Source organism: Caretta caretta, chromosome 1 (assembly GCF_965140235.1).
Source record: "Caretta caretta isolate rCarCar2 chromosome 1, rCarCar1.hap1, whole genome shotgun sequence".
NCBI lineage: Eukaryota > Metazoa > Chordata > Testudines > Cheloniidae > Caretta > Caretta caretta.
In genome coordinates, this window is record NC_134206.1 from 215189283 (window position 1) to 215209781 (window position 20499).

General features: G+C 43.5%; 1 protein-coding gene and 1 long non-coding RNA gene across 2 annotated transcripts in view; one reads left to right on the forward strand and one right to left on the reverse strand.

Annotated features, from left to right (window-relative positions):
• The first annotated feature begins 1168 nt into the window (after positions 1–1168).
• On the forward strand, positions 1169–12647 carry LOC142069381 (uncharacterized). Its single transcript, XR_012665180.1, has 2 exons — positions 1169–1555; positions 10505–12647. It is a non-coding gene; the product is annotated as an uncharacterized LOC142069381 (long non-coding RNA).
• Positions 12648–17046: 4399 nt separating this feature from the next.
• Positions 17047–20499, reverse strand: part of LOC125623141 (uncharacterized) — a 107097-nt gene continuing 103644 nt past the window's right edge. Inside the window, exon 10 of the mRNA XM_048822009.2 lies at positions 17047–19694. Coding sequence (XP_048677966.2) covers positions 19547–19694 — 148 coding nt within the window. The 3' untranslated portion in view covers positions 17047–19546. The remainder of the gene's footprint in view (positions 19695–20499) is intronic.

Genomic DNA, 20499 nt, shown 5'->3' on the forward strand with positions numbered 1-20499 from the left:
GTTCAGAGAAAGGCAACTAAAATGATGAGAGGTTTGGAACGGGTCCCATATGAGGAGAGATTAAAGAGGCTAGGACTTTTCAGCTTGGAAAAGAGGAGACTCAGGGGGGATATGATAGAGGTATATAAAATCATGAGTGGTGTGGAGAAAGTGAATAAGGAAAAGTTATTTATTTGTTCCCATAATATAAGAACTAGGGGCGACCAAATGAAATTAATGGGCAGCAGGTTTAAAGCAAATAAAAGGAAGTTCTTCACACAGCGCACAGTCAACCTGTGGAACTCCTTGTTTGAGGAGGTTGTGAAGGCTAGGACTATAACAGGGTTTACAAGAGAACTAGATAAATTGATGGAGGTTAAGTCCATTAATGGCTATTAGCCAGGATGGGTAAAGAATGGTGTCCCTAGCCTCTGTTTGTGAGAGGGTGGAGATGGATGGCAGGAGAGAGATCACTTGCTTATTATGTGTTAGGTTCATTCCCTCTGGGGCACCTGGCATTGGCCACTGTCGGCAGACAGGATACTGGGCTGAATGGACCTTTGGTCTGACCCAGTATGGCCATTCTTATGTTCTTGTGTTTTTATGTTAGTATTAGAGCTGAGTGGGTCTAATATTTATTTAATTTTCTTTCTTTCATATAGGAATTAGATACAGTGCTCCTGTCAGCTAATTGCTAAGTTATCTGGCAAAAAATTAGAGTTTTCATTGCTTCCCACCACAAATCTGAAATGGTGCGTTGTCCCTCTCCCGTGTGAACCCACTCCCAGCCCTCCCTGACTCCACTGCCACCTGCCCGCATATAGCTGGCCCGAGGCCCCCCTTTCTGTCCCGTGCCAGGCTGGCCTGAGCCCCCTGCTGCCCACCCGAGACCCACCCACGTATGGGACTAGCCTGAGCCCCCCCTGCCACCTGCCTGAGCAGGGCTGGCCTGAGGCCCCCCTCTACTCCCTGCACGTGGGCCAGCCCAAGAACCCAGGCTGCCTGCCCATGTGGGGCTGGCCTGGCCTGATCCGCTCTCCCAAACCCTCGCTCCCTTGCAGGGCTGGCATTGCCACTTGCCCTTCCCTGCAAGTTCTTTTGTGTCCCACTAGGGGCCGCACCCCACTTTTTGGGCAAAACTGTGCAGTTGTCCAGTTTGTTCTTGCCAACTGATGATCAGTTGGCAAGAGAAAATGGAACAAATGCCCAGTTTTGCCAAAAAAAGTCAGAATGGCTGGGACAGGGCTTAAAGACGAGATTGTCCCAACCAAAATGGGACATGTGGTCACCCTAGCTGAGTGGCCATTCTGTGGCAGGAAAGGGGGCAGGGCAAAAAATCTACATTTTAGCAAAGTCACAGTATGGAGTTCCCTTCCACACAGATGGCCTGTTGCACGCTCCCAGCTGGAAATGCTTCTCAAAGGGTGGATAGAACTATAAAAAGAAGTCCTATCCTCCTCCCCGCCCACCTATCACATTCATGGCACCCGTAGAAACAAAGGAAGCATTCACTGTACTTTCGGAGAAGGGGTCCTGAGCTAAGAAGTTTGATCGGTAAGACTGCTGAAAGCATGTGGTAAGAAAACTTTGCTTTGAATTTAACATAGTTTGTTAAGTTAGGTACCAGTTGCATTTTATCTTTATTTTCCTTGTAACCATTTGTTTATACTGCATTACTGGTACCCACTTAAAATCTCTCTCTTTGTAGTTAATAAACCTGTTGTATTGTTTTGTCTAGTCCAGTGTGTTTAAATTGAATTGTCTGGGCAACTCCATTTGGAGTGACAAGTTGTGTACATACTATTTCTATTAAAGAAACATTGGACCTAATGTAATTTGTATAGTCCAGGAGAGGGCTGGGCAGTACAGGACATGCCTTTTTGGGGGGAAATCTAAGACTGGGGGTCACCCTACAGTATAACTAAGGCTGGTGAGAGTCAAAGTGTAACTCAGATGTGGCTGGCAGGCGGGTGTTTCACACAGACACTCAGGATGTGGCTTGAATGCTGGAAGGCTGTTTTGGAGTATGGGCTGCTGCTGTCATGTGTTGAGTTCAATATGTGGTTAGAGGGAATCCAGTCATTTCAGATTGGGGGAGGCAGCTTTGTGATTCTAGGGGCTACTTAAGCACCTAAATCTCTAGTTTTTTAGTAGATAATAACGTAGAAATAAGCTGACAGGAGCACTGTATCTAATTCCTATATCAAGAAAGAAAAAAATATATACAGACACCAGCTGAAGCCATAGTTTAAATTTATATGCAAATGTAGAACAATGAGGAGCTAATACAGCAAAATATCCCCAATCCCAAGCCTTGAGGTTTTGCAGCCATAGCATAGATAACAGAAACACAAGTTTGATACTTTGTATACTGTCTTTAGTAGAGATAAATAAAAACAAATAAAATCTGCTTACCCTTGCAATTGTTTTTTTTTTTGAGAACGTAAGAACGGCCATACTGGGTCAGAATGGTCCAACTAGCCCAGTATCCTGTCTTCCGACAGTGGCCAGTGCCAGGTGCCCCAGAGGGGATGAACAGAACAGGTAACCATCAAGGGATCCACCTCCTGTTGCCCATTCCCAGGTTCTGGCAAACAGAGACTACGGACACTTCAGAGCATGTTTTTACATCCCTGCCCATCCTGGCTAAAATGTTTTATGTTCCAAACTGTGAAGAGGAGAATCCGACAGTAAATTTGTTCCAGAAATGTTTAACAGGAAATAAATTATTGAAAACAAACAAACAAATAAACAAACAAAAAAACACTCCAGGTATGAGTAAAACAATAGATAATGCCAGGGTCTCATCTTGGCAAAATTGTCAATAGCCTTGTTGATATCCAGGTGTTTTGAAGATAAAATGCCAAGTCACTTAAGTGCCTATCTCTCATTGTGGATCTTAAATAGTCCTTCACTCTCTTGAGCACAGAGAAGAACCTCTTATTTGATGCTGTAGAAACTGGAAGGCTCAACACAATATCTACAATGAATATCAAAGACTAATAACCCTTGGTAAGTCATTGAGAACATTCCAGAATTCAGAAATTGAAGTCAAGTTTTTCGTGCAGTGTGATTCTTGGCAACTTTGACTTCTGCATCCTGGTCAACAAAATTGGTGCCTGTTGATCTATAGTGATCTGCAATTTTTTTTTCAGTTTCTCATAATCAAGAAAATGTTCACTCTTTGGGTCACAAGCAATTAGTGAGGAAAACAAACTGGAGTTAGAGGTGAATCGTCTATCAAGCTCAGCAAGAACTGTGGCCAGAACAGGATAGTAGAAATCAGATTTTATAGATTCTTGCATGCTGTTGAGAACATCACGTGTCGGTGACTGACCCAGTGTACTACAAACAAAAAACAAGGCCAGCTTGGAGGACATTTTGTTAGGTCTTCTTGCCATTTTGTTTTGTTGTGCTCAGGAGTTGTGACTGCCTGACCCGGAATAGCAATTTCAAGTTCCTTGGCAATGATTTCATCTGTAGCACAAAGCTCCTTCCATTTGCTTTCAGATGTCCTCATTTCTTGAAGAGCAGCAATATTGCTTGCTACCAATTCCATGGCACTTGATAAATTCAGGTTTTCATTTTGTAGTTCTTCTGAAGCTCTATTCAAAATCTTGAATATTCTTTCCAAAACCAAGAGCCTCAACAGATGTTCTTTGGCCTTGCCATCTAGCTGATGGTCCATCAGCTCTCTGAACTGAAATGTCTTCCAGTGTTCCACTACAGTGCCATATCTTGCATGCAGTTTTTGGAGGGAGTCATACCAGCACTACCAGTGAGTTTCACATAATCTACTGCAGTGCTCGACTTCTGGCTCTATCCCAGGCCCCACCTCCACTCCACCCCTTCCCCCAGGGCCCCACCTGCCCAGCATCTTCCCGCCCCCGCCCACCCTGCCCCCAGCCTGCCCTACCCCACCTCTTCCCTTCCCCGCTCCATCCCTGCCCTGCCTTTTCCCACCCAGTTCCCACCCCCTCCCTTGATTGCACTGTGTCCTCACTCCTCTCCCCTCCCTCCCTGCCCCCTGCACAGCGCAAAATAGCTGTTTGCAGTGGGCGGGAGGGGGAGGCACTGATCCGTGGGGCCTGCCAGCGGGCAAGAGGCACTGAGGGGGAGCTGATGGGGGGCTGCCGGTGGGTGCTTAGAACCCACCATTTTTTCCCCAGGAGTGCTCCAGCCCTGGAGCACCCATGGAATCGGTGCCTATGTAATCTATCTAGCTCAAGAACCTTCTGGCCTGGCTCCTGCTGTGCCTTAACAAACAGTTCATGGCACCTTTGAAGATGTATAGTTCCTGAGCAAATGCAAGATTAAGCTTGAGAGCATGGCAGTGCACATAAGTGGCATGTGTAATCCTTTCCTCAATTCGAGTTTATACTCCTTTTAAATGCCCACTCAATATAGAAGCTCCATCGAAGCACTGGGCAACAATGTAATTAATATTCAAATACTGTAGTTCTTCAATAATCATTTTTGAAACAGATTCGGCATTTAGATTTTCGGCATGTGGAAGCAGACCAGAGCTCTTTCCTGAATGATTTCTTTTTGGTGGTAGCATAAAAGGAGATACAGTTGTTCTTTTTTTGATGCATCTTTACTTTCATCAGCAAGGACAGAAAAATATTTAGCATGTCTTTTTTACTGCTGTCACTTAGGGTGTGTCTACACAGCAAAAGCTGTGCATGGGCTAATCTGTCCAAGCTAACTTGAATCCAGATAGCATGGGTAACAATAGAAGTGAAGACAGTACAGCCAGGCTTCAGCGTGGTTAGTGCAAGTCTCATGTGGACTTCGTATTGGCTTGCTAGCCCATTCTGAAGCCTGTGAGTTGAACTTCTGTTCTGTATGCGGAGATGGGAGTAAGTTTTATTTAAGAGTCTGCATGTTTCCTGTTTTGGTTTATTCTTATAATTTAGATCCTCAATACATTAGCCCCCACTTCATCTCTAACCACTCGGCCCTGGCCAAACCATCATTTGCCATGAAAAAAAGTCAGTGATTACAGTAAAAGGAAATCACATAACAGTAAATCATTTCCCGAGTCACTAAAACACAGATCTCTATTTTAACTTCAGTATGAAATGTGTGGTTTACTGACTTTCATAAACTCATTTTTGTAGTTAATATTTTTTATTGTAGATTAAAACTGTGGATTACATTTGTAACCACACAGATCAGTTTAACTTACGTTTATCAACTAGCATTATAGGAAAGTCATTTTACACCAGCTTAGACATCTTTGCCAGGAACTAGGTGTCTATTGTAAATCTCAGATGAGATCCAGAACAATGGCATAGTGGTTAGACTGTGTTTAAAAACGAACCTTCATTTTTAAATTAATTTTAATTCATTTTAGTTTATCTCCTTTTAACTCATGCTTAAAGATTAACATAATACGTTGTAATTTTACATTTACTTAAACATTTAATTTATTATATAACATTTAAATATTGCTTTCCCATAGATACTCGTCCTCTAACTCCAGATTAAATTTGATTAATTAACGAGCAGGATTTTTGAAATTCATGCCCTTGCTTAATCCTGAAAGCCAAATTGGGTTTTTTTTCCTGCTTCTTTCATCTTCACCAGTAAAGCATTCAACAATTCTGTGGCTGTATGAGGTCAAACAGAATACAGCTTGCTTTCCTTGCCTGATATTGGTTCTGGCACCATTAAGAATATAAACATGTTTGTATCCATAAAATGACCAGATTTTATTTGAAACAGAGAAAGTTGATATATTTGACTGTAGTGATGTTTTTACAGATCCATTTTTCTGACCACAACTGGACTTTAAAGAAAAACTCACATTTATTTTTGTCCGGCTGGACATACAAGATATGCCAATGAACAATCTCATAATCCATCATCTAAGTCATTAGCTAGGAGAGTGTGCAGTCTTGAGGGCACAGTATCAGAATGGGGATCAGGGCTGAGATACATTTCCAGCTCTAATAATAACGTCTTGTAGCAAGTCACTTAAGGGACACGGGTTAGGCTTAAAATTTTAATGTTCCTGCCCTACAGATCTAAATCTAATCCTTATAATTCCATATGGCAGGCAGGCAAGTACTATTATTCCCATTTGACAGCAATAGGAACTGAAGTAAAACGTCCAAACCCTGAATGATATATACAAACTCTAAATAATAAGCAAGATTCAATTTTTTTCTCAACTTTAAAATGTGGAATTTTCTTGGTGTTTGGTTTTAAATATTCTCCTGTGAGAACTGCAACTCAGTCACTGTAGTGATGTGTTTAAGAGCCTTCTGGAAAGTACTGTAACTAGCCTTTAAACAGAAATGAAAGTGACTTCACAGTGTTTCACTCCTGTTTAAAGTCAATTTCTAGTCTATTATTTTTATCTGTAGTAGGATAACACCCCGAAAGCCCCAGGCAGGTGCAGTAGAGGACAGTAGTATGTTACTATTGGTTGGGAGAATTGTCACTCCATATTGTCTCAGCTGCTGATTGGTGGAAGCAGGTGAGGGGATGGAGTGGATGAGCTCGCACAGCGGAGGAAACTGACCACAGGAGCCATAGCCAGAGAACCCGGCTCCTGGAGGAGGGGACCTAGCTGTGCAGCGCTGACAACAAGAGTTCTGCCTGGGGACTGGGGCGTGCGCTGTGAGCAGACTTCCACTATGAAACTTAGGAAGGGGGGGAAGTGCCCCCCCTCATCCTTCCTAAATGGTGCCCCTGGAATCCAGCCTGGCTCTCTCTCTCTTCGCACTTTGACACTGTGCTGAAGGTGTGTGTATGTGTGTGGGGGGGTGCCTCTCCATGTGCTGCATGTCATAGCCAGGTCAGTACAGCCAGACCTAGTTTTCAGAGCCAGAGTCCACAATCACAAGACAGTAGTCAAGTCAGCTAGGTCAGGATACCAGGAGATCAGAAGCAGGAAACAAACTGAAGATCAGAACCACAATCATGAACCAGAGTCAGGCTGGGTCAGGATACCAAACTGCCAAAGACAGGAGACAAAGTGAAAGTCAGGAACCACACATCAGATGCCAGGAATCAAGACAGATCAGAATGCCAGGAGATCAAGCCAAGGAAGAACATAGTTCAGAGCAGGATGGAGCCCAGTTGTTCAGACAGCTTCCTGTGCCTGCTGCTGGCTTCAGTAGGGCCAGTGGGCCAATCAGCCACTCTGGGACTCTGCTCATCAGACCTCGGGGCAGAGCCTCACACTGGAGCTGGGCTTCATGGGTCATAGGTAAACTATTGCTGACAGGTGGAGGGTTGGAGCATGGCTTCTCCCTTGACCCTGGCAGGAGTGGTTTGCCACCCATGGGCCATGACACTGGGTCTATAGGTGTTATGAAGGTGTCTGGCTTGGTTCAGTCTGTCTTATCTTTCCCCCCAGGAGTTAGTGAGCTCCTCCCCCAAGCCATTCCTCCAGGGGAGAGGGCTCAGAAACCATCGGGATGTGTTGGGTCACTAGATATGGATGGGTTGGTGGGGGAAGCCCTTTTCTCAACTTAGCTCCAGCCAATCTGTCAGCTCCCAGGTGTTCCCAATTCCAGTGGGTGCTGCTGTTTGGTGGCCTGGAGCTTACCTCTTTAGAATGTTCAGTGATTTTGACAAACTTTCCAGAAGACAGAAATTGAGAGAAGGGAAATGATGAATTGTAACACTTCATAACTCAGCTATATCTGAAGGCAATTTCACTAGATGAGAAAACACACATCTACAGCCTGAGGGGTATCCATAAGAACATACCATAACAATAGCCATACTGGGTCAGACCAAAGTTCCCATCTAGCCCAGTATCCTGTCTTCTGACAGTGACCAATGCCAGGTGCTTCAGAGGGAATGAACAGAACAGGTAATCATCAAGTGATCCATCCCTTGTCTCCCATGCCCAGCTTCTGGCAAACAGAGGCTAGGGACTCCATCCCTGCCCATCCTGGCTAATAACCATTGATGGACCTATCCTCCATGAATTTATCTAGTTCTTTTTTGAACCCTGTTATAGTCTTGGCCTTCACAATACCTCTGGCAAGGAGTTCCACAGGTTGACTGTCCATTGTGTGAAGAAATACTCCCTTTTGTTTGTTTAAAACTTGCTGACTATTAATTTAATTTGGTGACCTCTAGTTCTTCTATTATGAGAAGGTGTAAATAACACTTCCTTACTTACTTTCTCCACATCCATCATGATTTTATAGAGCTCTATCATATCCCTCCTTTTTCATCTCTTTTCCAAGCTGAAAAGTCCCAGTCTTATTAATCTTTCCTCATATGGCAGCCATTCCATACCCCAATAATTTTTGTTGCCCTTTTCTATACCTTTTCCAATTCCAATATAGCTTTTCTGAGATGAGGCGACCACATCTGCACACAGTATTCAAGATGTGGGCATACCATGGATTTATATAGAGGCAAAATGATCTTTTCTGTCTTATTATCCATCCCCTTCCTATTCCATTTTGAATATCAAAGGCCAGCTACAAACAACAGAGCAGTGAGAGCTCCCCAAAGAAAAGTTCCCAAGAACCCTTTATGATGGAAAGAATTCAGCAGCCTAAATATAGGGAGAGCTGGTAGCAAACTTATCAGTTACTGTCACTCTCCTTGCAGAGTTAAGGTAATTGCTTCTCTCTGCAGCAGTATCTTAGAGTATGTCAACACTGTGATAAAAAACACAGGGCACTGAGTCTCAGAGCCTGGATCAGCTGACTTAAGCTTGTGGGGCTCAGGCTGTGGGGCTCTAAAATTGCAGTCTAGATATTTGGGCATGGGCTGGAACCTTGGCTCTGACTCCCCTGTCCTGGGGTCTCAAAACCCAGACTCGAGCCCAAGCCTGAATGTCTGCACTGCAATTTCATAGCACCAGAGACTGAGCTCCATGAGCCCAAGTCAGCTGACCTGGGTTAGCCATGACCCTGCCGCAGGTCTCTTATTGTGATGTCCCCTTGCTTAGTCCCCAGCACTTGAGCAAGAATGCAGCAGCCTGAACAGAGAGCAAGACAAGAAATAAATAGTGTTCATCGGAAGAAGCTGCTGAAGTTTTTCTCAGCTTCAAGTTTATTCCCAGAGAAGAAGATTTTTCCTGAAAAATTGCATTTTCATGTATATCCCAAGTGTTCAGGATATGTCAGTCATGGGCTGGGTTAATCAGCAGGGGTAAAGAGTCCGCAGCTGAAGATTCTAACTTCCTCTGCTGAAAAGTCAGTGTAAGCCATCAACAAGGGATGTCAATAGTACAAAGATAAAGGTGAATGTGGTGATAAAGAATAAGACAGAAATTTCAACTAAAATGGAGAAGGGCCAGCTTGAGATCACAGGTGTTAATTACAGAAAAGAAAGGTGCCATCAGACTAAGATTTCAGTGGGAGTTAAGCACCCTAAATACCTTTGAGGATCTGGGCCTGGGGAACTAGAACTGCTCACATATAAACTGTTCACAGGTTACAGCAGGACAAGGGGAAGGGATAGCTCAGTGGTTTGAGCATTGGCCCTGCTAAATCTAGGGTTGTGAGTTCAATCCTGGAGGGGCCATTTAGGATCTAGGGCAAAAATTGGGGATTGGTCCTGCTTTGAGCAGGGGTTGGACTAGATGACCTCATGAGGTCCCTTCTAACGCTGATATTCTATGATTCTATGAAGTTTTAGAAAAGAAATTTCCTGACCTCTTCAGTGCCTGAATCTTGAAACAGCTCGTTCTAGAGCATTTCAGAGGACAAGCCATTTTTGTCTTAATCCTAAATAACACGACAGTTGATTCAAAAAATAATTATAGTAGTTGTGGTGCTCAAAGAACTACAGAGAAAAAGGAAATTTAGTGGAAAGGGGGATTGTGGCAGGCAAAAGGTAGATTGACATTAAAAGAACAGAGGGATTTTGAAGAGCAGTTTGCCACACAGAAATACAAATAAAAAAGAAAAGTTTTAATCACAGCAGAAGCAGGAAGCCTGGGGGGAAACTGGTAGGTGCACAGGACCACCAAGAAGTAATGGAGTAATTATAGAGAATAAGAATTATTGCAGAAGAATTAAAGGATTTTTGCATTGAACTTTGTGACAGATATTGCAACTGCATGCAGTATCTTTGTAGAAACATATTGTATTAAGTTTATGAATGGTTTAGGTACCATTGTGGGCCAGGGATTGTATGTAACTTCAGGAGAGAAGTTACCACTGCTCCTTCAGGAATTGGAATCAGAGGGGAGTGATTAAGGCTAGTCACTGAAACTGTAAACAACTCTAGAGAGGTACCCCTCCCTGGGGTGACTTGTGTATACTGGTTCAAACTGTGTTTTCCAGAGACCAACAGAAAAAGAAAGAGCCTGTGGTATGAAAAGGCTGAGTTAAAAATGACACATGCCCTCTTGATTCAGTAAATTGTCAGACCTTCTGTCAAGGATGGGAGGGGTGACTCTTGGTCCACTAAGGCCCCATAAAATTGATGGGTGACCTCTGGTAAGCTTTTAGCATGCATATAGAAACTTGTTTTGTTTTAGTGTTTTCCCTGTAATGCTTTTGCCCTAAGAATAAATGTACTTTGTTTTTTGAAGGCTAGTTGGTAACTGCTGTACACTGTTATAGCCTCTGGAGAAAAGATAACCACGGTGCTGGCCCCCAGTCAGACCTTCTGGGAAATGACAGTGAGGTGCAGAGGGACTGCAAGTCTAAATCTCTGGTCTGGAGGGAGAGAGGAAGCCTGAAACCTTTAAGTGCGTGCCCTCAAGGAAGACTGAGAGGGCTGTCAAAGGTACCGTTAACTCTGAAACTGTGACAAACTTCACCACAAATACCTGTCCCAGCTGCATTCTACTGACACAGTTCTATTCAGAGAGCATTTTCAGCAACTCAGGAGGTCAACAGAAGAGGTGATAGAGCAAACAAATATATTGAAAGAGCAACCACCACCAGAACCAGTTGGTACATCCAAGAGCTCTGGATGAAATATCTAAGCTTCTAACAAAATACGCAATTTCTCATAAAATCAGCTACTGTACCAGATAATTGTGTGGTACAAATATTTTATCTGTCTTTCAAAGAAGATATAGGAGATGACCACACGAATTTACAAACTAGGGAGGTTTACTCCAGTGCCAGGCAAACTATTTTGAAAAAATAAAGAGAGAATTTATGAAATATCTCAGTTAATATGATCTGATTGAGACAAACCTGCACAGTTTCTGTAAAGGAAAATCTTGTCTCTCCAATCGACCAGAATTTTTGGAGCTTTCAAGGAGCTTTTGACAAAGTCTCTCTCAAGAAGCTATCAAGGAAAGTAAATAGTCATGGGATGAGAGATAAAGTTCTGTCATGGATCCCCCGCGATGCCAACTGGCAAAGGATTCACTGTTCGTAAAAGCAATTCCTGACAGGCCTGACAAACTCATTACACCTAACATGCAGCTTTCATAGTATTGATGCAAAATGGGTCATGTGAAGTGTGTAATAAACTCTTAGGTCATACTGATCTTCATAATCATTGAGAGATGTAAATAAGGATGATATTTAAAGTTGTATATATGTACTAAACATATGTTTTGAGATCTAAATCACGGCAGGGATGACAAACAGGTTTTGAGTCAGAAAAAGGAAGCTGATTCACCTGTCTCTCTGTCTGCTGTGTAGATTAAGCATGAAAAACTAACAATGGCAGTCAAATCTGCATATGATGCAAACAGGAGTATGTGAAGATGATTTGGAGCCAGCACACCAGGAAAGGAACCTTGGGGATCATCTTGACTCTGGGGATAAACTCAATGGACTTTGGGGTATAAGAGGAAGGGGAAATGACAGCTTTTTGTCAATCACTGAGTAAGCAAGAAAGATAGTATTTTTTGCATTCATGAATGTTGGAGCTTAGCCATGTTGGTTAGTGAAGCTGGAAGATTGCTTTGGGTGAGAAACTGCTCTAGACAAGGATTTTAGCCTATTAAAGTTAAGTTTAGATTCTAAGAAGCACGTTAAACTTTTAGTTTGATATGTAATTATTTCTGTTATCCTTACTTGCCATCTTGCCAGCAGATTGAGGGACATGATCGTTCCCCTCTATTCGACATTGGTGAGGCCTCATCTGGAGTACTGTGTCCAGTTTGAGGCCCCACACTACAAGAAGGATGTGAAAAAATTGGAAAACGTCCAGCGGAGGGCAACAAAAATGATTAGGGGATTGGAACACATGACTTATGAGGAGAGGCTGAGGGAACTGGGCTTGTGTAGTCTGCAGAAGAGAAGAATGAGGGGGGATTTGATAGCTGCTTTCAACTACCTGAAAGGGGATTCCAAAGATGATGGATCTAGACTGTTCTCAGTGGGAACAGATAACAGAACAAGGAGAAATGGTCTCAAGTTGCAGTGGGGGATGTTTAGGATTGGATATTAGGAAAAACGTTTTCACTAGGAGGGTGGTGAAGCACTGGAATGGGTTATCTAGGGAGGTGGTGGAATCTCCTTCCTGAGAGGTTTTTAAGGTCAGGCTTTGACTCATTGTCTGTAGACAAAAAGTCTTAGAAATGCTGGATGCAGCCTTGCAGGTCTTCTGGCAGCCCTGAAGAAGTCAGAAAGGTTTCCTTTAAACAAAAATTAACTTTTATTAGCCACCATGAAGTGTTGTTTTAGCTGCGTTGGTTCTATGATATTAGAGAGACAAGGAGGGTGAGGTATTACCAAAAGTTGGTCCAATAAAAGATATTTACCTTGTCTCTCTGTACATCACTGTGTATTTTCAATGTCCAGCGCTGGGTGTGGTATGGCTGTGAGTGCGTAGAAGTGTTTGTATCTAATGATTCCATCATTTAAAAAAAATTGCATTTCACTAAGTAAGCCAAAGTTAATAATGCAAAATATTTCCTGCTAAAGTATTTGTTATGTTGAGAACATTTGTTTCTATTTCATGTGTCACAAATACCACTATGTAGCTTTCCTTTATGCTCCAAGGCTGTTTTAATTGTATTTATTAAATCTAATTTAATCATTTTTTATAAAATCACATTCCATTATTTGAAAGCACACTAAACTAGGATACGTGTTTGGAATCCTGTATATAGGTACCTTAATTCTGAAAGAGGTACAGGTTCCACTTAGCATCTGTATTCTAGGTCCCTTTGATGACTACATGAGGTTTGCCAACACTGTGAAAACAATTTCAGTGCAGTGTCACAATAACTTCACTGTAGTTTTCACCTAGGTTACAATTATTATTTTAAAATGTTCCCCCTTACATGGTTTTAATGATCTAGGTTGCAGATGTATTAGATATATTAAAAATGTTTTCTCTATTTGGGGATTGGTCCTGCTTTGAGCAAGGGGTTGGACTAGATGACCTCCTGAGGTCCCTTCCAACTCTGATATTCTATGATTCTATGATTCTATTCATTAGATAATCCATTAGAGGATTATCATAAATATTAACGAAACAGTATATTTTGACCATGCAAGCATTTTCTTTCTGACTTTAAAATCAAGTATAATTTCTGGTTGATATTAGACAATTGATGCAAAAGTTATTTCAGGGACCCCAGTCCCCAGGTTCCTGTAGTTACAGTTCCTGGGGTTATCCTGAGGTGCGAAAGCTAAACAAAGAGAGGCACCTGGTTAGAATGTTTCTGGCTGCACCCACTACATCTATCTTATCACTTTGGTGGCAAAAACACATACCCTCTCTAGGTCCAGAATGAAAGAATTAAGAGAAATGGAGAATTAAGAGAAAGTGCCTGGATTAGCTAAACATCTGAGCTATACAGGGCGGGCGGTGGGGGGGACAGTGGGCTGAATGGGATGAACTGCTTCTTAAAAGAAATCATTGACAGAATTTCTACAGGAAGAGTGGTGTCAGCAGAAGGCAGGGTCATTGCATGGCTCACTGTCCCAGTTTCAAATAGAGCTTAGCGAATAATGGATTTTTTGGTGCAGGGACTGAAAAGCAAAAATAAATCAATCAATCAATCCAATTTGATTTCAACCAAAACTAATTTTTCTTAACTGTTTTTGTAGAAAAGAAAAACTAAAAAAGAATGGAACTGAATTGACCACATCATTTGATTCCTTACTTCCTTTTCATTTGGTCAGCTCTGAATTTTTTTGTTTTGATTTTTTTTCTTTTCAATTTGGCTGTTTTGGGGTGTTTTAATCCCTTTTCTGTGTTTTTTAAATTGGCCAATTCTGATTTTGATATGAAAAGATGAAATTACACATTTTGGAATGGTCAAAATGAAATATTTTCTCTTTTTCTAAATTACTTTTTCATTTTTTCTCAGCCAAAACTGTTTGTTGAATTTGTCCCAAATTTGCCAAAAGTTTCAGAGCATCAAAAATGTGTTTTTTGACAAAAAATGATTTTGTTGAAACAAATTTCACTGAGCTCTAGTTTACAAAGGCTTACAATGAAAATGGACATGGCAGTCAAAGTGTGGGAGAAAAGACAGAGTATCATCCTTGTTGTATATTTGGGAAATGCCCTCATTCACACAGGAAATCTGTGTAGCTGTGTTTAGTGTTTGAAGAAGGGCTACAGCCATGTCAGTGCAATTCAGCACATCTCTGCAGAGTTTTAAGGCAAGTCTGCTGTAATTTTTGGTTAACTGAGCATTCAGTTTGAAAACAGCTCCTATAGTAGGAGTATGTAGCTCTCTATCATCTTCCTATGGCTTGGAGGCATTGTCCATCAGGATGACTAACATATTTTGTGTGCCATAGGGTTGCCAACTTTCTAATTGCAGAAAACCAAACACCCCTGCCCCACCCCTTCTCCAAGGTCCCACCCCGTGCTCGCTCCATTCCCCCTCCCTCCATCGCTCGCTTTCCTCCAACCTCACTCACTTTCACTGGGATGGGGCAGAGGATTAGGGTGCGGGGGTGGGGGTTCTGGCTGGGGGTGTGTGCTCTGGGGTGGGGCTGGGGATGAGAGGTTTGGGGTGCAGGAGGGGGCTCAGGACTGGGGAAGGGGGTCGGGGTGTGTGTAGGGGGGCTTGTGTGTGGGGTCCCGGCAGCACTTACTGCAGCTCCCAGGAAGTGGCCGCCAGGTCCCTGCAGCCCCTAGTCGCATAGGCGGCCAGGAAGGCTCTGCGCACTGCCCTCGCGGCCATAGGCACCGCCCCACAGCTCCCATTGTTCGCAGTTTCTGGCCAATGGAAGCTGTGGAGCTGGGACTGAGGTGGGGGCAGTGCATGGAGCCTCCCTGGCCACCCGTGCACCTAGGAACTGCAGGGACCTGGTGGCCGCTTCCGGGAGCCATGCAGAGCCAGAGCAGGAAGGGAGCCTGCCTTAGCCCCAGCCTCTGATGCACCACCAACTGGACTTTTAATGGCCTGGACGGCAGTGCTGACTGGAGCAGCCAATGTAATCTCATTTGCATAGGCACACCCATCCTGCCTAGATGGTCACTTTGGCTGCTGTAGGAGCCCCAGTTTCTTTGTTATTGGGGCAGGAAGAATAAACTGTTATTATCTTGATTATGGGAATCAAGGACAGTGGAACTGCACTTGGCCTTTTGTTATGATGGAGGCACTCACCATCAACTAAGCAGCGCTTGCTAGGCAAGGGTCATGGGTTCCAAAACCCAGTGAATTGAGAGAGGTTGGGGGTAGGTATTATGCTTGGTGGTATGGGTCTCTAGTGAGGGCCTTACATGCCAGTTCTCTTCTCCACACTGTGGAATATCAGAGCTAGTTTTGATTCTACTTGGAGTCTAGATACAGGCTGCTCAGCTGAGTTCACTTTGGGCCAATGGTGTACCAGCGCTGAGGCTCCCCTACTGCAAGCTGAAATCAGAGCATTGTGTTAAGCAGTGGGGGGTGGGGGCCTGAAGGTATATTGCGGAGTGCCTTGTGGGATGGTTGGAGTGGGTCACAGGATGGCTGGTGGAGCAGAGTGTAGCCCCATGGAGAGGTAGGACAGTCTGCTTTGGTGTCTATAAACCCCCCCATTTCCACCCAAGTTGGGAGGTAAAACTCTGCAGATAAACTTTTGAACTCTGGGGCTGCCCTGACCAGGGACAGAGACTTTTGGGTCGTTGGACTTTGGGTTCCTGGACTCAAGAACCAAAGGGAAAGGACATTCCCCAATTTGCTTGGGGTGGGTTTTTTTGCTCATGGGTTGTGTTATGAATCCTGTTGGTGGTGTTTCCCCAACATAATGCCACATTGTTTCTCTCTGTTATTAAAAGGCTTTTTGCTACACTCAGATTATGAGCTTGCAAGAGGGGATGTATTGCCTCTTGGAGGCGCCCAGCGGGGGTGGTATATATTTGTTCCAGGTCACTCGGTGGGGGCTCGAGCGGGTTTTGCATTGTGTTATTGGAATGGAAGCCCTAGATACTGAACCCGGCCCTTGTTGCTGCCAACTCTGACAGGCAGAAGGGTTACACACAGACCAACATGGGTACATGTGTTGGAAGTGTCAGACTGTGTGTGAACCTACATGGAGGCATACATTCTCCCACCCCTCCTCCAGGTTGTATAATCTGAGCAGCAGGCCTGCCCTGGTGCTTTGCAGTGAAATTGTACACCAGAAAGCACTGAAGAAGAAACACACTTAGAATGTTCTCTGGTCTGACACCACTGTTTCTTAAAGGGGCAGGAGAATGAAGGCTGCTCTGCACCTTTGGAAGAAGGCACCCACTGGTCCTGATGCTCCTCTCATTAACTCCACTGAGGCAGTGGAGTGACTCTTGATTTACACTGGTAAATGTTAAATGTTCATTTACACTTCACTGTTTACGGTTGCTGAAAGGAGCATCAACTCCATCAATTCTTGCTCCTGTGGCTCCTATGGCAGTTATAGGAGCAATTAGCTGGGTTCACTTCCTTGTGTGCCCAGTTGGTAGGATGGTTCTGAAGAGATCAGGAGCCTCATACAGCCACTGTTTTATTCCAGTTTTACATTGGTGTAACTCCATTAAAACCTATGGCCTCACGGTGGTGTAAATCTGGAGTCACGAGGTGGGGAATGAGGCCCCAGGTCTCCAGCACTGGGAGGAAATTTTCTTAGAACTGACTCCTTCCTGCCTCTTCACCTGTGCAGAAGAGAAAGCACATTGAGTTCCAGCTGTGAAAGAGAGGATAAGATATTTGGGGGGAGGGGGGGACACCGGTGGAGATCTGAGGATTGTTCCTCAAGGTGTTGAGATACTTCAATGAGAAGAACACAATGTTGTGCCATGCTGGAGCTGGTCTGAACAGCACAGTTAAAGCTGTTGCAGAGGTTTCTGTTTAACTGGAATTTTAAATCTTTATTTCATACAAATCTTAAGAATGGCAAATTTTAAGCACCTTTTGAACATTTCTTGCTGGCTTGAAGAACAGCAGATTGATACAGGAAGAATAAGGAGAGTTGAAAATCATCCTTTTTGTTTTTCATTGGGTTGTCTCACCTTTTGTAAAACCCCTTTGCAAGGAATCTGAAATGCTCAGGGATCGATGGTTGGCTCCACTGATTGCTCCTCATGGGTCACTTTCAACAATGTCAGTTAGACATTGATAGTGTTTGCCATGAGTTTGTATCACCTCTGCTAACTGCTCTTTGTGTTCATCCTTCACCGTGCTTCTTATTGACCAACGCCATGGGAACAATCCAGTCTAAGATGCTGCACACAGACTACATTTTAAAATAAATAGAGAGAGAGGTCATTCAAGCTCATTGCAGGCTCAGTTAGAAATAGAACCCTAAGGTGAAATCCTGACCTCCTTAAAGTTAGTGGGCATTTTGCCATTGACATCACTGGGGCCAGGATTTCACCCCAGGCTCTAATGTGGCAGATCAGGTCAAATCTTTCAGATTGATTGTTCTAGCTGTGGTTATCCTGTCTCTAAGCTTTTAACTACACTCCTCTCCCAGAGGCAGGCTGTAACCTTGTTGCATTAAGGTCAGACACAAATCAAGTATCTAATGCAACAGAGAATCTTACACAGTAATCATTTAATTAAATGAGGCCTTTTTCAAAAATAACGAAGACATCTATAGTATCTTGGGAATTAAATAGAACAATAACTGGGCATCTGGTGAAAACAACCTCCTCTGTCTAAAAACAAGGTGCGTGTTGGGTAAGCTTTTACAGAATTCAAGGAAGAAAATTAGAACACAAGATTGTCTCTCAGGAGTTTTAAATCCAATTCCCACCTCTGCCATAGATTTCTTGTGTGACCTTGGGAGAGTCATGTAATCACCCAGCTCCACAAATCTACTTAGACTCCTAACTTCCACTGAAATCAAGGGAAGTTAAGAGCCTAATTTGCTGTGTGGATCCGCTTTACTCTATACTGATTAGGTGTAAGCTGGAGCACTGTGTCCAGTTCTGGGTGCCACACTTCAGGAAAGATATGGACATAATTGGAGAAAGTCCAGAAAAGAGCAACAAAAATGATTAAAGGTTTGGAGGACATGACCTATGAGGGAAGACTGACAAAAAAATGGGTTTGTTTAATCTGGAGAAGAGAAGACTGAGCAGGGAAATGATAATAGTTTTCAAGTATGTAAAAGGATGTTATAAGGAGGAGAGTGAAAAATTGTTCTCCTTAACCTCTGAGGATAGGACAAGAAGCAATGGGCTTAAATTACAGCAAGGGCGATTTAGGATGGACATGAGGAAAAACTAACTTCTTGTCAGGGTAGCTAAGCACGGGAATAGTTTACCTAAGGAGGTTATGGAATCTCTATTACTGGAGGTTTTCGAGAACAGGTTAAACAAACACCTGTCAGGAGTGGTCTAGTTCACGGGTCAGCAACCTTCAGCACGTGGCCCATCAGGGTAATTCGCTGGCAGGCCGCGAGACATTTTGTTTACGTTGACCGTCCGCAGGCACAGCCTCTCACAGCTCCCAGTGGCTGCGGTTCGCTTCCTGGAGCTCCCATTTGCCAACCCCCGGTCTAGTTATTCCTTAGTCCTGCCTTGAGTACAGGGGACAGGAGTACAGGGACGTGCGTTCATTTCTATGATCTGGGCCAAAGTGCCTTAGTTCCCCAGGTGTTAGAGTATTTTTCCTGTCCAGTTAATTAATATTGACATTTACTCACAATGTACACATAAGTCATCTTTGGGCACGGCTGGTCAGAGGAACCAAAATGGTTCCTGCAAATGCAGATGCACCAAGGAGCAGGAAAGAACCTTCCATTGCATAAGAGTTTCTACTTGAAAATCTTAATAATACAAAAGTTGAAAGTAAGCAAGAAAAGAGGTATTTATGAGTCATTTCTTAATACAGAGCAGATAGTCACAGGCATTTCCATGTTTATGTAGATGTCATTTGGCACTAAATCTTAAGAGAAACGGATTGGCCTAAAACGAAAAGCATTTGGAATCTGAACAGGTGAATAAAATGGGATGAGGTTGCTCGAGCTGAAGGGTAAAGGCCCAGCCCTGGATCGAATGTGCTATTAGCTGATTTATCGTGCATCAATTATTATAATCTGTTTAGCTAAACATCCTCTAGCCTTGGCCTCCAGGAGCTACAGGGGGTTACAATACAAACCTATCCCTAATGTACCCAGTGGTCAATCGACACAGGATTGCTGAATGCTATGGTTTCTGTGCAATGCTCTTATGATTATTTACATTAAAATATCACAAAGTACAACAAAATGCATCATTCTACAAGGGACAGTGTCTAATGTTCTGGGGTGTTCCAGGGAGCCAGCGTGAATGCATTTTTCTTGCAGATCCATCTGTGTAAATTCGGGCAGCTCTCAAAGTATAACTTCTCCCTGTTGAAAGCAGAACAGTTCTTGCCATCTCCAGTTCCCTTTTCCACTACCCTAAAGAGAAAACAAAAGCTGCTCACTGAGAGGTTAGCTCAGAACTTGGTACTGAATAAAAAGAAAGGAACAGAGATTGGGAGGAGGGAATCAGGGTTTTTTTCTTATGTGGCTAGACTGGCATATGCAGGCTCATTGCAATCCATTTGATTGGATAGATGGGATTTGCACAGGGATTCATGGAGAGCAGACACTGGTAGGAGGAATTCAGGGGTCCATGAGCATTATCAGCAAGAGGAGGAAAACCCTTCCACAAAGGAGAAATGGTGAGTCTTAATAGTGAGGAGGCGAGGAGGAGTTTTCAGCTACATGAATCCAAATGTCGAGTCTGCATGACAGACCAAACAGTCAACCCAAGTGGTCCCACTCTCCAATAACATCTGATTCATACATGTTGGGAGTTTGCAGGCGGGTTTGAGCCATCACCTGGAGTTCAAGTGCGATCTTCTACTAACAGCAAGTGGTATCAGGGTCACTTTCAAGTACTTACAGGCCTCACTTGATGGACACTAATTGAGGCTGGTGGGACTGTGGTGACCCTGGCCACGTAATACACTGGTCACATATGAACACAGAAAATCCCTAGGCACTCAGCGCCTTTTTACGTTGGTGTCACTGGCAGATGTGGTTGAAAATTCTTTCAAGTTACATATTATTTTTGTACACTTTTAAACCATTTGAATAACTGTGTCCCTGCAGTGCCACCTTACTATGATATGTGTCAGTGCACTTTATTCCTCCAGCTCGGCTATCCTCACCCTGCCCAAAGCCACCTGATTGCCAAAGAAGAGAATAAAGAGATCAT